We start from the raw sequence: 17,972 nt of genomic DNA, 5'->3' as shown, positions 1-17,972 counted from the left end.
GATAAATGCTGGTTCCACTGCCAGAGGCCCTATAGACTGCCCAAGCCTCCTAACTGATACCCATGTTCAGGAGGCTTGGTTCAGTCCTATGCTAGTTCCTCAGCTGTCTAAATGGGGTCCATGAGCTCCCACTGGTTCAGGTCAGGTGTTTTTGTGGGTTTCCCCAAGCATGATCTTGACCCCTTTGCTCATCTCTCCTGCCTCTCTACAACTAAATGCCCTTCCCCTATAATGAGATTGATGACTACCTTAAATGCCATCCTAGAGCCTTCATCCAGTAGCTGATGGAGGCAGAAGCAGAGATCCACAGCTAAACCTTGAGCTGAACTCCTGGAAAATGTAGTGTCTTACAAAGAGAAAAATCTTAGTATTATAATATGTCAAGCTATTCAAATGTGTGCCCTGGAGAACATGTTTTCACTTAGAAAGGCTTACAGCAACATTCTGACAGGGCAGCTAAGTGGGTAAAGGAGTACAAGGGGTGAAGGAGCATGCTACTCAGACCTGGGCTTTCTGAGTTTCTTTCCAAATTGCATTTGTATTGGTGACTTAGGTAGATGGTTACTGGGGTTTGTTGGTACTGACATCAAATAACACCAAAGGGATAAACACAGCTGAAGCTCAACCAGGGCACTGCTGTGGCTCTGCCAAGTGTTGAAATTTGCAGGGTTGTGTTTCTGAACTAGTGGCTAATGATCAGCAGTTTCTGCCCTGAGTCCTGGGGTAGTCCCTGCTGCCTTGGCTTCCCTGGGCCCTTTCTTGGGACCTTCATTATGATTCTCCTCTTTATTGATCAACTAAAATGTCCTACTTCCAGCTTCCAGGAAGCTGCTCCAGTGTTCTGGATTTCATGTCTCTCACTACTGCCCTTTCCTATACTGGTTAATGTATATTTATTACCCCCATACTCTCCATACTCTTTCTTTCCCATACTGGTTAATATGTATTTATCACTCCACCCACACTCTTCCTGAGTGAATGATCAGATTCTTTGATCTCACTATGTTCTGCAAAAATAAATAAATAACCTCCCAAATCAAAATAAATCAGCCAACCAACCAACCAACCAACCAACCAAATGACCCTCATTTTGCACTGAATTACTGTTATTCAGATGTTCCCTTTCTTGTTGCAAAGCCCTGTTGGTGCTGGAGACGTGGCTCAGTTGGTGGAGTGTTCAATTAGCATCAGAAACGCTGGGCTGGATCCATAAATAAATAGGGCATTGTGGTCCATAAGTGTACCCATGGCACTCTGGAGGTAGAAGAAGAGATAATCAGAAATTCAAGGTCATCTTTGGCTACATATGAGTTTGGGGCTAGTCTGGCATGCATGAAACCCCACCTGAAGATAAAACAATAAATGGATCCCATGCCAAGAAAAATGTGGTAGTATCTATATTGTGGCTCTGAAACACACACTTACACTTTATTTTGTTAAATTCCCACTATGCTCTTTGATACTCGTGTTTTTATGGCTAAAACATTACTCTCCATGTTTCTGTTTTATGTCTGCTTTGCACATTGGCTAATATTTAATCTTCAATTGATTGATTTAATCATATTATTTTTACTATCTTTAATACCCTCCCACCTCCTATGAAACAGATACCTGTTGTGAAAAATATTGCCTGTCGAACAAAGAATGAAGGGATATAGAATAAACCATTGCGTGTTTAATATTGGCACACTAGTATAATACTGCTGCATTAAGAGATGCCAAAATAGGATTAAATATGCAAAGATTTTATCGTAGGGAAATTCCTGTGAGGAAAAAAATGGGAAGTAGGAGAATTATTAAGTCATAGAGCAAGTTCATTTCAGGTAAAAGAAATAGGAAGTAGTGTGAGTATAAGGATCTGAGACCATTATGCAAAGCAGTATTGTACAGTCCGTCAGAGAGTCTTGCATCTTCCAGGAATAAGCCTACTTAGGCACCCCTATTGGATTTAGCACAAAAGTAGTGATGAATTGTCAGAGTCCAGACACTGGAGTATCTTGTTCAATTACCATCCTTAGAATTGGAGACACATTATAATACTCTACGCCCCATGAAATATTTCTGCCCCCAAGACTCTAATTGCAGAACAATGTCATGGATTCAGACCCTGTTATTTTGCTGAGATCTCAAAGCTGAGACATGTTGAAGTATATGTATATCCACCAAAGTAAGAGATGAAGAAGTGTGTTAATCAGTCATTATGTTGGTTTCACAAAGGAAGCAATGAAATAAAGATAAACAATACTCATTTGGGGGGTTGGACTGACTGTGTACAGGGATTGGGAAGTATGGGAAGTGTGTGCAAACCTTGCACAGTGGAAACTTCCCTGGAATCTATGAGGGTGACCCTAGTGAGTATTCCTAGTAATGGGGCATATAGAGTCTGAACAAAAGGCAGCCATCTTTAGTAGACAGGCAAGGCTTCCAGTGGTGGGACTGGGGTGCATTGGATTGAGTTATTGGATTAGGGGTTCCTGTGGAGATCCCTAAACAACCTAGGACACAAGATCACTCTCTGAAATGACACCAGGGCCCTACTGCTGAAGACAATTTCCACTTACCTCATTGAACATATAGGTAGAGCTGGTACCCACTTAGAACCTTCACCCCTGTATTCTAGTGGCTTTGGCACATGAATGTGCTCTACAGACTGTAGAAAGAGAAATCTGGACCCCATCATAGTCACAAAACCCTTGACAGACAATCTGTCATGCCTACAAAATGTGCCGGGGCAATGATTGGACTGAACTTGGGTAAGTGGCCAACCAAAGTTTGGTTTAACTTGAGGCCCACCGCAGGAGTGGGAATCCATGCCCTACATTGCCTGAATGGTCAGGAACTTGAGACTGGATAGCCCAGAGACCTAGGGTAGAACCAAAAACTACTGAAAAAATGAGATAATTCCAATGAATCTCTTCTATACTCACAAATCTGTACCTTTTCCAGTGGTCATCAGAGAAGCTTCTTCTGGCAGCATACAGGAGCAGAAGCAGAGACTCCCAGCCAGACATCAAGAGGAGGAAGAGTCTAAATTGAAGGTCTACATAAAATTCCTCCCCTCCCCTCAGAGATTGGGAACCCCATAGAAGAGGGAGAGTAAAGTCTATAGGACTCAGAGGACACCAGGACAGAATGGCCAGCTGAATCAACTAAGCAGAGCTCATATGGTCTCATAGAGACTGAAGAGTTCTTTGTTGGTCTGGACCAGGTCCTCTGCATATGTTTGCTGTTAGCTTGATGTTTTTGTGAGACTCCTAACAGTGGCAGTGGGTGTGTCTCTGACTCTTTTGCCTACTCTTGGAACTCTTTTCCTTCTATTGGGTTGCCTTTTCCAGCATTGATGTGAAGGGTTTTGACTTCTCTTATTGTGGCTTGTGTGCCCAGTTTGGTTGATCTCCCTGGGGGGCCTCTTTTCTGCAGAGGAAATGGAGGTGAAGTGGATCTGAGGCAGAGGGGGGTTTGTGGGCAATTGGGAGGAAAGGAGGGAGAAGAAACTGTTTGGGATGTATTTTATGAGAGAAGACTATATTTTCAATTAAAACTTAAAAAATAAACATTAGGCATATAAGCATATAAAAATACACTTTACACATGTGCATGGGATCTAAGAGAAGCCAGGTAGCTCTATTTTGTCCATGCTTTGGAGATACAAAGAAAAAAAAATCTCTAAGAAACTTAAAACTTTCCATTTGGAATGAAAGAAAGGAAAATGCATGCATTAGAATCTTTTATAAATTTTTGTTGCTTAGATTTACTATTTTATGTGCATGCATGAATGTATGTGCCCAAGGAGGCAGAAGAAGAGGCATCAGAGCCCCTAGAACTGAAGTTACAGTTATAAGCTGCCATGCAAGTTCAGGGAATTGATCTCTTGTTCTCTACAAGATCAACAGGTGTTCTTCACCACTGAGCCAACTCTCCAGTCCTTAGTTTCAGGCATTGTGGTAGATGTTTTCATATATATTAAATTATAATATGCTTATACTTCCATCAGCTGCTGGATGAGGGCTATCTGGTGGCATATAAGTCAGTCATCAATCTTATTATCAGGGTAGGGCATTTAAGGTAGCCTCTCCTCTGTTGCTTAGATTGTTAGCTGGTGTCATCTTTGTAGATCTCCAGACATTTCCCTAGTGCCTGATTTCTCTGTAAACCTAAAATGTCTCCCTCTATTATGGTATCTCCATTCTTGTTATCTTCTATTCTTCCCCTGACTCAACCTTTCTGCTCCCTCATGTCCTCTGCATCCCTCCTCTTCTCCCCTCTCATTCTCCTAGCTCCCTCCCCCCTCTTCCCGTGCTCCCAATTTGCTCAGGAGATCTTGACCCTTTCCCCTTCTCCAGGGGACCGTGTATGTCTCTCTTAGAGTCCTCCTTGTTTACTAGCTTCTCTGGAAGTAGAAGTAGACACCCACAACTAATCACTGAACTGAACTGGAATCCAGATGCAGAGAAGGACAAGAAGAGCAAAGGGGTACAGACAAGGCTGGTGAAACCCATAGAAATAGCTGACCTGAACATCAGGGAACTCTTGCTCCCCAGTCTGATAGCTGGGATATCAGCAGGGGACTGATCCAGACCCCAGGAACATGGGTTTCAGTGAGGAAACCTCGGAAATCTACGGGACCTCCTGTAGTAATTCAGTACTTATCCCTAGCATAGGTGTGGACTTTGGGAGCCCATTCTACATAGAGGAATACTCTCTGAGCCAAGACACATGGGGGTGGCCTAGGTCCTATCCCAAAGGATACGATAGACTCTGATGATACCATATGAAAGGCCTCACCATCGAGGGGGTGCAGGAAGGATATGTGACAGGTAGGGTTTTAGTTGTCGGGGTGGGGGTGGGGCCGCGGGAGTGGTAGGGAAGGAGGGTAGGAAGAGGGAACTCGGATTGTCATGTAAAACAATCTTGTTTCTAATTCAAATAAAAAATCTGCAGAAAATTATAATATGTAAATCTTTATGTCACTAGTCCTCATACCAACCTTCCACATGGGTGCTAATATTCTTGTTTTACAGATGAAGCGATGTAGATATATTATAAAGAATGTAAATATTATATAATTTCTGCATTCTAAATTCCTAATAGAGACTGGAATCTTCAGGCCTGCTAAGGAAGTGCCTCATTTTAACTCATTATTATTATTATGTTTTATAGAGGTTTTTGTACTGGTTTATTGATAACAGAATTAATAAAACAGTTTATGTTCTTATTTATTTTCTATTCCACACTCTGTGACTTCCTTTTCCTTAATTCATTCCTTTAAAAAAATAAGAACTCTGTTGGAGATGTAACAACAAAAAAGATGTGATATAATTTGTGTTAAGATATCATAGTGAGTAAATGGAAGAAACATAGTGTATACAAGTCTGTCAGTAAAATTGAGTAAGATGTTCTTGGAGTGTGGTGTTTGTCTGTGTGCTTCTACCATCATTAGTTGTTTGGCTTATTAATGCAGTATCTAATTTCTCCAAGTAAAAACTAACCATCATTTGGGGATAATTATAGCTACAATTGCTGATCACTGTGAAAATCACCTCAGTTAACCAACCAGCCTAATAGAACGGTATTATTACCATCTTTATTCTACAAAACTAGGAATAGAGATATGAGTGGATTTGTTTCACTGGGAGCAGATATTGAAATGATTAAGAATCCACATCTGTGTAAAGACAGAATTAAGCAGGATAGGGTGTAATTAAACTGTGTTGCAAGCCTGACAACCTTGGCTGCTGTGAAATAATCCTTCTGTACACTGTGAATATGTTTTATTCTCAGTTAACAAAAAGCTGACAGGCCAGTAGCTGGGCAGAAGTTAGGCAGGAAAGCCAAACTGAGAATGAGAAGGAGGGCTGAATCAGAGGAGATGCCATCCAGATGCCAAGAAAGCAGGATCTGTAGAAATGAGGTAACAAGCCACGAGACATGTGGCAATACATAGATTAATAGAAATAAGTTAATTTAAATGTAAGAGTTAGCTTGGAACAAGTCTGAGCTATTGGCCAAACATTTATAGACAAAATTATGCCCCTGAGACAGTTGTTTTGGAAGGAGCTGCCAGTCATTTGGGAGCAGGTAGTTGGGTCAGAAAAACTCCACCTGCACCTGGACAATTCAACGATGCATGCTAGAGCAAGAATGTCCCACCAGCATTCCATGTTGAGTGAAAAGAGCCAATGATTTGCACACTTCCCTTGGTCCATTATTGCATGCAGAGCATCAAGAATATCATGACCTTGGGTAAAGTGCTTCTCAATGGAAAACACACTGAGATGAGTTAATGTCTGAGGCTGTGTTAACTACCATCCCCAGAGCTAAGAGAAAACACATCTGTAGAGGACAATCTATGTGGGGTATCCCTAGGTCTGCCTTGGGCTCTAAGAATTTAAAAAGCATGACAACTAGTGAGTATCAAATATTTGCTACCACATGTCAAAAGTTCACCAATTCCACCCAACCAGATGATTTCTAACCATACTTTTAATCCAATGTGTCAGAAGCATGTTTGTATCTATTTCAAAAGAGCACTCTGGCCACAGCTCTGTGGGATCTGAGCCTAGCAGGTTAAGGGCTGGATCATAAGAGTCAGTCATTTTCTTTCCTTTTTGTTTTTCTGTTTTATATTTATTTTTATTATTTTTTAAGCAATCTTATTTTACATACCAATCCAAGTCCCCCCCTTCCCTTTCTGCCACTCTTTCCACTCTCTCCCTACCCAACCCCACCTCCCATGGGGAATTATCCAAGTCTGTTACATCAAGGCAGGTCCAAGGCCCTCCCCACTATATCTAGGCTGAGCAAAGTATCATCCCTCCATAGGGAATGGGCTCCAAAACGTCAGTCATGCCCTAGGGATAAATACTTGTCCCACTACCAGAGGCCCCATAAACTATTTCAGCCCCCCCAACTATCATCTACATCCAGGGGACCTAGTTTGGTCTTACACGGGTTCTGCAGCTGTCAGTCTGGAGTCAGTGAGTTCCCGCTTGCTTGGGTCAGCTGTTTCTGCCGGTTTCCCCATCATGGTCTTGGGAGTCCCTCATTTTCTAACATTACTCAGGCTGATTGTAAAGAGCAGCCATGTCTAGATGCCACTGCTAGCAATAACATTAGTGAGGAAAGCACATACATTAGAACGACTATGGTCTTAGATGTAGATTGATGCTTCTGGAAGAGGCTATGGAATATTATTTGGGTGTGGCTTAAAAAAATCAGGACTAAGAAGGATCTGATGTTGTCTAACATTGTTGTATCTAAGTTTGTGACTGCTGCTTTTTCGATCACCTGGAGGAAATATTACAGGAAATAAGGTTGCTTTACGATTCACAAAAGTAACTGAGTCAGCAAGTGAGTGAGCTAATTTGTTGTGTAAGTTGCTCCTGGGTGTTTGTAAAGCTAATTTGCATCTTGCCAAATCCTATTTTACTTTTTGTCATTCAACTTAAAACTATCAATTTGTGTTTTAAAGTTTGTGTTGTAAAAACTGTTCCTAGTATACAAAGAATCAAGTCTAAGAATTCAGTAAACTCTTCAAATATGTGCATTGACATGGAAATTACAATTTTCAGATCAAATGGCACATGATTATGGGGGGATGGTTTGAGATAAAAAGCCTAGTTACTGGATAAGTTATAAACACAAAGCAATGCAGACTTGTGACTGAGCAATGCATTTCTGAATCTGGCTTCTTTCGATTCTTTACTAGAATAAAAATGAGTGTGATTCTGAGGCAAAGTCTTGGTTAGTGGCATGCTCAGTACCCCCTGCTGTGAAGGAATAAATAGCCGGACACACTGATAAAACTATCAGAATGGACATCACTTAAAATGTTTTGTAAGTTTTTTTTCAAATTTTATTTATTAAGTCTAAACTCCTTTATATGAAAATAAAGTCATGAGGCTGGGAAGATGGCTCAACCAGTGAAGTACTTGAGGACCCAAATACAGATATCCAGAAGACACATAAAAGCCCAGATAGGGTGATGTCTATTTGTAATCCCAGGGCTGGGGAGTGGGTGAGGAGGGATGGATTTCTGGAGTTCATGGCCAGTTTGCTCTGGTTCAGTGAGAAACCTTGTCTAAAGACATAAGGTGAAGAATGATTAAGAAAGAAACCTGACCCACGAACACTCTCAGAATGCACACAGCATGTCTGCACATGTGCACGAACATTTACATACACCACACACACCAAAAGCAGAAGGAAAAGGAGGCAGGGGAGGGAGGAGAGCAACCACCAGGGTAGAGAATTATGAAGATCTGGACTTGACAGGCTTTACTTCTGGTTTAGATGGCTTATTGGGCTTTACAGTGGGTGACTCAAGGCTTTCATTTTAAACCTCTTAGACCACTTTAGAAGAACAATGGACCTTGCTTTAACTGCCATAGGAATTGTGCATCCATTCTGAGCAAGGGAAAGGAATGAGTTGTGTAAAATGCGCCATAAAGAGGGTGCTTCCTTGGTCAGCAGTCAGCTTCTAAGAACTCTGTAGACTGTATTACCTGGTGTACCTGGGGTACATGGCTGTCAATACTGGCTGGCCAACTTCCTTAAATTCAGGAGTAGTGTGTTCATTCATGTTTGTATCTCCAACTACTGTGGCTTCTCTGTTTGATCAATAAATACACAATAACTACATAACTGGAGTTTGGCCTTGAATGGATGTCACCAACTTCTAAGGGAAAGATTTTTCTATTTCTACCAATGACTACAAGTGCACAAGTGATACAAAACAAGCTTTTTCATTTGGAATTACATAAGTACCTGTTGTTATATGCTTGTGATTAAATGTGGGCCAGGAGTCCATGGCCCCCCAGCTATCCAATTTAGAACTTTTCCACTTCTTACTTTCCTGCTTAATCTAGACAACAACCACATGAAACATACTGAAAATGTATGTTTCCCTTAATTTGTATTCAAGATCTCATTTTGCTTAGAACTTTAATATTTAGAGAGAACATGTAGCCAGTATTGATGGTGATCGCGTTCCGTTGATAGGCATCTCCAGAGTGAAGAAGGAGGCCCTGTCTTCTTCTGTTAGTGAAGTACATCCTGTCAGTCATTTTCTCCATAACCTCAGATGAGTCTTCATTGCTTTCATGTCAATGAGCATTCTCATCTTACTTTGACATGATGGGGTGGGGGTGGGAGCTCTCAGATCCACTACGTAGAAGTATCATAATTAGAAGCCATGAAAAGGGGACATGCATGCTTACCATAGGTACTTTTACCATTAATTCCCCAACCCTGATTTGATCAAAACCTAAACCTAAAGGCTGGAAACTTGGATTTCGTTCAAGTTTGATTGTTCACTTTGAGGAAAAAAAAAAAAAACCTCAAGGTGATGCAAGAATGGTGGCAGGGCGGAAGAAGAAGCAGGGACCCAGCTGCTTTGCACATCAGAGGGACTGAAAGTGAAGAGCAGATTGGATCAGCAGCAAAACCACAGCACAGTCTCTGTTCACTTGCCTTCACAAAATCATTCAGGCTCTTCGTCCTGTCTTCTCCCACCTGTTCTCCTCATTTGTTTTTCCCCTAAGATGCTGCTAGGGTAGATGACACCACCCAGCTCTGAAGATCCCTAGGAGGAAGAGGAGTCTTCTGCTTGAGGAGTTCACCTCTGCCTTACAGGTGCTGGGAATCAAGACACTGCCTGCCATGCTTGGGACTCTAGGGTTATTTAGGGAACTCTTCATCCTCCACCTGGGCCTTTGGAGCACCCTTGGTAAGGCACCTCCTAAGAGGACTTCTGATTTTCTTCCTAAGTGTTCATGTCTGAGATAGTTGTCCTTGTCAAGCTTGTTCAGTGGAGAGGGACTTTTGTGTCCAGGGTGTAGCTCAGAGTGTTTAACTTTGCTTCTTGAAAATGCTAGAGGATATAAGTGAAATTAGAACATGCCATTCACCTACCTACAAGAGCAGACACTGAATCCGTAGCTTGGCCAAGTTTCCTGAGAACATATCCGGAGGGTAAGTAAAGATATTTTAGCAGATGTTATAAATACTTAAGTACAAATTCATCACTACTACTCATGAAATCTCTCTCTGGCTAATGGGAAAGAAATCTCATGTTTGCTCTGAACAGATGTCAGCAGGAAGCTGCAGTGCTTAATTGGGTGGGAAAGGTGTTGGATACCTGAGTTTATATATTGTGGCCATAGTTACTCTCAAATAATGTTCAATCTAAAAAAAATCCCTCCGTGTTTCTGTGAGACATACTATAAGAACACTGAACAAGCATCATAACTGTGACATAGAGGAGCAGAGCACTGGTGGTACTTCATTTTGTTGGACGAGATGACTTATAAGTGGTTGCCAACTGAGCATAGAAAATAGTTCTCCATAGGTGACCCTTGTTCATCCCTACAAAGCCTCTTTATGAGCCAAATCTGCAATTCCTTCTTTATCTTGCCATTTCTTGTGACTTTGCACCTGTAAGGAACCATGCACTTTATAGGGGAGAGGCCTGTGGAATGCTTAGCAGAAGTTTCTTATTCCTCAGTTAATTCTAGGCTCAAGCATATCTTAAGCAATTACCTCCCACCAGAACACATGCATCAATTTTGCACATTTGTTTTATACTGGGAAGTATAACCACTGAAGTCTTGTGGAATGTCATCTTGAGTCCGAGAACTATGATGTTTGGAATTTAACTCAGATGTCATCAGACCACACATCTAGGGGCAGAGTGAAACACCTCCTCAGTCATCCAAGCCATTATGTATTAATAGTCCATCACATGGCTACATCCGGAGTCAAATGTTAAACTAAATCTATTTAATTCTAAGGGATTATTGTAGACTGGCCTCTGTGGAACAAAATAAATTTTAATTCAGCATCACAAGTGTGTTGTATTCCATATTCCATTCTTTCTCCCAGTGTGCTATAAACTGGTATTCATGCACATAAACTTGGTTATCAGAATTGGATTCTTTCGTGGCTCTGTCACTTACATTATAGATCCAGTTAAGTTTCTTTTCCTTTCTTAGTTCTCCTTTCATTTAAAAACATATAATAATTTTATGAAGTCCCTTTGTGATGTCTATAGTGCCTAGCTATGGTAAATACATAAAGTTAAAGTTTGATAAATGTTAATGGAATTTTGCTAATAGTTTTTTCATCAGTACCTCCCATAAAATCCAATTAAATGAGAATTAAGTTTTAACATGAACGCTTTAAGTAGTTCTGGTTTTAAACCTTTTCAACTTTTTAACATTGTCAAGTACTATATATATATATATATATAATATATATATATATATATGTGTGTGTGTGTGTGTGTGTGTGTGTGTGTGTGTGTGAATGGTGATGTAGAGTTATAATACAGGCATATATTATAGAATGCTTAAATCAAGTGAACTAACTTTCCTATGACCTCATATACTTATTATTTTAAATCTATCCAGTTACTAATTTTAAAATAATTAGCTGCAGTCACTGTTCTGTGACTAAAATACTTCTATCCAGCTTTGAGTTCGTGCTTTGTGATCAATGTTTCCTTAATACTTTTTTCAAAGGTAAAATAATTAATAAAATATCTTGCGTGAAATTTTTAGACCCAAATGTAATAATCAATAAATGTAGAAAATGAAAGATTTAGGCATTGCCTGGTGTCTTGTACAGAAGTTGGTAAGGTGGATTACAGTGTTACTTCGGTTGAATTAATGGATTAGTGGATTGCAGTGGTTCTCTGAATCATGAATATAGATCAGATGCTGTTGTTATGGCTCAGTGGGTAGTGGGTAGAGATGCCTGCTGCCAAACCTGAAAACTTGAGTTCAGTCCCTGGGACCAACATGGTAGAAGGTGAGAACCAACTTCTGCATCTTGAAAGTTGTCCTCTGACATCTAAACATGTGTTGTGTACACTCACACACACAAACACACACACTCACACACACACTTATACACACACATACACACACACACACACACATTCCTGTGTGCACGCATACACATATACTAAATAAATAAATGCAATAAAATATATTTTAAAAGAAAATCAGTTGAGATAGGAGCTTTCTATGCTGTTTGGAAGTGTGGCTCCATGATAGAGCGCTTGCCTAACACTTGTGAGGGCTTAGGCTCTATCTTCAGCACCTCAGCCCCCTGCTGTCCTCTCCCTCCAAAAGAAGAAAGTAAATGGTAATCTTTGGTAAAAATGTGTTATTCTGCAAATAGTGAAAGTTTTACTTCATCCTTTCCAATTTGTATCCCTTTGATCCCCTTTTCTTGTCTTATTGCTATAGCCAGAACTTCAAGTACAATATTGAAGAGATATGGAGAGAGTGGACAGCCTTGTCTTGTTCCTGATTTTAGAGGAAACGCTTTGAGTTTCTCTCCATTTACTTTGATGTTGGCTATTGGTTTGGTATATATTGCCTTGATCATGTTTAGATATGTTCCTGTTATTCCTGTTCTCTCCAAGATCTTTATCATGAAGGGATGTTGGATTTTGTCAAAGGCTTTTTCAGCATCTAGTGAGATGATCATGTGGTTTTTCTTTTTAAGTTTGTTTATATAGTGGATTACATTGATGGATTTTCGTATGTTGAACCATCCTTGCATCCCTGGGATAAAGCCTACTTGATCATGGTGGATGATTTTTCTGATATGTTCTTGTATTCGGTTGGCCAATATTTTGTTGAGTATTTTAGCATCGATGTTCATGAGGGATATCGGTCTGTAGTTCTCTTTCTTAGTCATATCTTTGTGAGGCTTGGGTATCAAAGTGATTGTAGCCTCATAGAAAGAGTTTGGCAATATCCCATCTGCTTCTATTGTGTGGAACAGTTTGAGGAGTACTAGTCTACATTAGTGACCCGAAAAACTCTACCAGGGAACTCCTACGGCTGATAAACACCTTCAGCAAGGTAGCAGGATACAAAATTAACTCAAAAAAATCAGTAGCCCTACTATACACAGATGATAAATCCAATGAGAAAGAAATCAGGGAAACTTCACCTTTCACAATATCCACAAGCAACATAAAATACCTGGGGGTAACACTAACCAAAAAAGTGAAAGACCTGTACAATAAGAACTTTGAGACCTTAAAGAAAGAAATTAAAGAAGATACCAGAAAATGGAAAGATCTCCCATGCTCATGGATAGGTAGAATTAACATAGTAAAAATGGCAATCCTGCCAAAAGCAATCTACAGATTCAATGCAATCCCCATCAAAATCCCAACACAGTTTTTCACAGACATTGAAAGAACAATACTCAACTTTATATGGAAAAATAAAAAGCCCAGGATAGCCAAAACAACTCTTTACAATAAAGGATCTTCTGGAGGCATCACCATCCCCGACTTCAAGCTCTACTATAGAGCCATAGTTCTGAAAACAGCTTGGTATTGGCACAAAAATAGACTGATAGACCAATGGAATCGAATTGAAAACCCTGATATCGACCCACGCACCTATGGATACCTTATTTTTGACAAAGGTGCTAAATCTATACAATGGAAAAAAGACAGCATCTTCAACAAATGGTGCTGGCACAATTGGATGCGGACATGCAGAAAATTACAGATAGATCCATACCTGTCACCATGCACAAAACTTAAGTGCAAATGGATCAAAGATCTCAGCATAAATCCAACCACACTGAATCTTCTAGAAGAGAAAGTGGGAACAACCCTTGAACAAATTGGCACAGGAGACCACTTCCTGAACATTACGCCAGAAGCACAGACATTGAGGTCTGCAATTAATAAATGGGACCTACTGAAACTGAGAAGCTTCTGCAAGGCAAAGGAAACAGTCAGTAGGATAAAACGACCACCCACAGAATGGGAAAAGATCTTCACCGATCCCACATCTGACAGAGGACTGATTTCCAAAATATATAAGGAGCTCAAGAAGCTAGCCACCAAAACACCAAACAACGAAATTAAAAAGTGGGGTGCAGAACTAAATAGGGAATTCTCAACAGAGGAATCTGAAATGGCTGAAAGACACTTAAAAAAGTGCTCAAAATCATTGGCCATCAGAGAAATGCAACTCAAAACAACTCTGAGATACCATCTCACGCCTGTCAGAATGGCTAAAATAAAAAACACCAATGACAATCTATGCTGGAGAGGATGTGGAGAAAAAGGAACACTCCTCCATTGCTGGTGGGAGTGCGATCTTGTAAGACCACTCTGGAAATCAGTATGGCGGTTGCTCAGAAAAATGGGAATCAGTGTACCTCAAGATCCAGCCATTCCTCTCTTGGGTATATACCCAAATAGGGCATGTACTTACAACAAGGACATATGTTCAACCATGTTCATAGCAGCATTGTTTGTAATAGCCAGAACCTGGAAACAACCTAGATGCCCCTCTATTGAAGAATGGATTGAGAAAATGTGGTACATTTATACAATGGAGTACTACTCAGCAGAAAAAAGCAATGGAATCTTGAAATTCGCAGGCAAATGGATGGAACTAGAGGAAACCATCCTGAGTGAGGTAACCCAGTCACAAAAAGACAAGCAAGGTATGTACTCACTGATATATGAATTTTAGACATAGAACAAAAGACTACCAGTATATAATGCTCTTCACCAAAGAAACTAGGAAACATGAAGGACTCTAAGGGTTAAATGGTCCCCAGGAATGGAAATGGCATGAACTCCCGAACTAATTGGGGGCATGAGGGTGGGGGGGGGAAGGAGCTGCTACAATAAGAGCAAGAGAAGAGGAGAAGAGGAGAGGAAATGGAGGGGCAGAAACATTGAGTTGGGGGAAGAATAGAGGAAAGAGAGCAAGATGAGAGAAACGATATCAGAGGGAGCCACTGTAGGCCCGAGAAGGGATCAGGAACCAGGGAGATCTCCAGAGACCTACAAGGATGACACGATCTGACAATCCAGGCAATGGTGGAGAGGATAACCTAAAAACCCTCCCCCTAAAATGAGATTGATGACTTCTCTTTATGCCATCCTAGAGCCCTCACCCAGTGGCTGATGGAAACAGAGACAGACATCCACAGATATACAATGAGCCGAAATCGGGAATTTAGTTGAAGAGAGGGAGGAATGAAGAACGAAGGGGTCTGTACTAGGATGGAGAAACCCACAGGAACTGTTGGCCTGAACAAGGGAGAGCACATCGACCCCAGATGCTGTCCAGGAGGCCTGTACAAGACTGATCCAGACCCCAGAACATAGATGTCAATAAGGAGGCCTCTGCACTCCAGGGAGCCTCTGGTAGTGGATTAGTATTTTTCCCTGGTGCAAAAAGGGACTTTGAGAGCCCATCCCATATGAAGGGTTACACTCTGGCCCTGGACACATGGGGAAGGGCCCAGGATCAGCATAGGAAGACTTGGTGGACTTTGCTGAGCTCCCGTTGAGGGCCCTACCCTGCCTGGGGAGTAGTGGGTGGATGGGGTTGGGGGGATGGGCTGGGGGTGGGGGAGAAAGTTTGGGGGTGAGGGGAGGGAGAGGGAGAAGGGACTTGAAATAAGCTTGTTCCCTATCTAGAACTAATAAAATAAAATAAAAAAAAAAAAAAATTGCAAGTCAAATTAAAGCTAACATTCTGTCACCATCTGCAAAAAAAAAAAAAAAAAAAAAAAATGTGTTATTCTGGGCAAAACTTATGGCAGTTCCATCCCTTAAAATTATATTAATGACATAAAGAGCCTTTATATCTAGAAGAATTCCTGTGACTTTCAATAACTACTGAATTCTTTATGGGAGTGTATTCTCAAACTGTCTAAGGATGGTTTAAGCATGTTTCCCACAGTTATAGTAATATGAAATGCTCAGGAGGTGTGCTTTTGTGTTTGTCAAAAAAGAAAATAATAGAGGAATTCTCCCCCAGTTTCAAGAATGTCATTTCTCTCTGGATAGAAATAGACTATAAACACCTGTGTCTTGTGATGCTGAGAAGTTCTTAGTACAGGTGGAGATTGCTTAGTCTCTGAGGGCCTGGACCACTCATTCAGCTGAGGCTCAACTGAGGAATTCAGTGTGTGTGTATGTGTGTGTGTGTATGTATATATATGCGTGTGTGTGTGTGTTTGATCTGGAGTAAAGGCAGTACAAAATCTTTGATTGATCATTGATGGTTGTGATAAAAACAGTCATAATATGGTCCAGTAAAGAGACAGCATTTATATTTTTGATTGTGAGCTTAGCCTTTATCAGCTGAGCCATCTCTTCAGCATTTAGCCAGGCGTTGGTGGCACATGCCTTTAATCCAGCACTCGGGAGGCAGAGGCAGGTGGATCTCTGTGAGTTCGATACCAGCCTGGTCTATAAGAGCTAGTTCCAGGACCGCCTCCAAAGCTACAGAGAAACCCTGTCTTGAAAAACAAAAGCAAAAACAAAGCAACAACAAATAAACAAACAAAAAGAGACAGCATTTAAAGCCTGGCTCCTTTGAGATCACAGTGAATAGAGTCATATTGCCAACTTGGCCTTGCCTGTGTCTTCTTTCTCCTGAAGGTGAGCATTGTGATGTTTCTGTGCGGAGCCACTTTTAAATTGGGTCAGAGCAGACAGGTGCTCGGAGTCAGTCTATTATCCCTTGACAATGTGGCATGTCCTCACCTTACTTTAAAACATTTTTATTTTAAAGTTTTGTTTATATTGTATGTGGGAATATGTGTCTACCATGTTGTGGGTGCCCATAGAGTCCAGGAAAAAGCATTGGATCCCCTGGTACTCCCATTACAGTGGTTATGAGCCACCTGATATGGATCCCCTGGCACTTGATATGGATGCTGGGAACTGAACCTGGGACTTCTGGAAGAACAGCAAGTGCTCTTATTTGCTGAGTTCTTTCTCCAGCTTCTCTCTGACTCATCTTCATGACTCCAGTTAGTCCTGTTGAAATGTTCACATGGAATACTGGAAAGAGAGCTGCATCTTTCTCCAAATTCCAAACACCTTTTGTGTATCACCAAGTGTCTGGTACTTATGCAAATAGTGAGAAATATACTCCTAAGCTTCGGGATTTCCTGGATTGAGTGCAAACAGATTAAGTCATGTGCTGATTACATCCTTGACTTGACTCACTAGTATTGTGAGGCTCTTTAAATTTGCGTCACTTCCTTTACTGCACTGTAAAACAATCTTCTCTTGTATTACCGAAGATGAAACTATTACCAAACCTCCATGGGACTTTCCTGTTTAACTACCATTACCTGTATGCTTTGCTGTTACCAGGTGCTGAAAATTGCTGAAAGAACAATGTTGAAAAGTATTTGTAATCAGGATCATATGATGCAATTGACCTTTTGCTTGATTTCTTGGAGAAGCTCTGTTACACAAGTGCTTAAGAATGGGGGTCTAAAGACAAGCTGACCAGATGGCTGTTACTGGTTATGTGACTACAGCAGCTCTAGTTCTCAACTCCTCGTCTAAAAAAGAAAACAGTAATGGTGGTCCCTTGAGGTGTTATTTTGACTAAGTGCCTTGATTCTGTACAAATACCCAAAAGAGTGCTGTGTAAACTTAGCTAAGAGTGATTATTTGTTATTGTTTTCTTTTGTTTCAAACTTTAATTAGCTTAATTGTTTCCTTAATTGGTATTGGGCAGCGGTATTTCCTTTCATGCTAGCAGACCTAGTAGTTCTCCATATGATCTGTCATCATCTTGAATGCCAATATGTGTTATCTTTTGAGAGTTATTCAGTTTCTCTCACACAGTGTCAGTAAGGTGAGGTATTTGTGATTTGTAATTCACTTCTCTCAAGTTCTCAGTTAACTTACCTTGAAGTTACTTAATATTGCGCCTGTCTTATATGTTCTTGCATTTATGGTTTATGTGTTTATCCCATGATAAGAGTGTCTTATGGGCTGGGCTTGTGTTCGTGTACATGTATGGATGTCATTCTTCAAATCCTCAGAGTCAGATGTGTATGCTTTGACATTCCTGTTAAACACAGATCAGGGAATGTCTGATAGACCATGTAGGACAGTCACAAACAAAAACAAGTTTATCTGGTAGGTCTCTCTAACACCTTGT

General features: G+C 40.7%; 1 protein-coding gene across 1 annotated transcript in view; it reads left to right on the top strand.

Annotated features, from left to right (window-relative positions):
- Window positions 1-8,437: 8,437 nt before the first annotated feature.
- Window positions 8,438-17,972, top strand: part of Btla (B and T lymphocyte associated) — a 32,930-nt gene continuing 23,395 nt past the window's right edge. Inside the window, exons 1-2 of the mRNA XM_027412597.2 lie at window positions 8,438-8,464; window positions 9,634-9,727. Of these exons, the coding sequence (XP_027268398.2) occupies window positions 8,438-8,464; window positions 9,634-9,727 (121 nt within the window). The remainder of the gene's footprint in view (window positions 8,465-9,633; window positions 9,728-17,972) is intronic.

Source organism: Cricetulus griseus, chromosome 4, assembly GCF_003668045.3.
Source record: "Cricetulus griseus strain 17A/GY chromosome 4, alternate assembly CriGri-PICRH-1.0, whole genome shotgun sequence".
Lineage (NCBI taxonomy): Eukaryota > Metazoa > Chordata > Mammalia > Rodentia > Cricetidae > Cricetulus > Cricetulus griseus.
The sequence above is the reverse complement of the archived record's forward strand: the minus strand, read 5'-3'. Positions and strand labels throughout refer to the sequence as shown.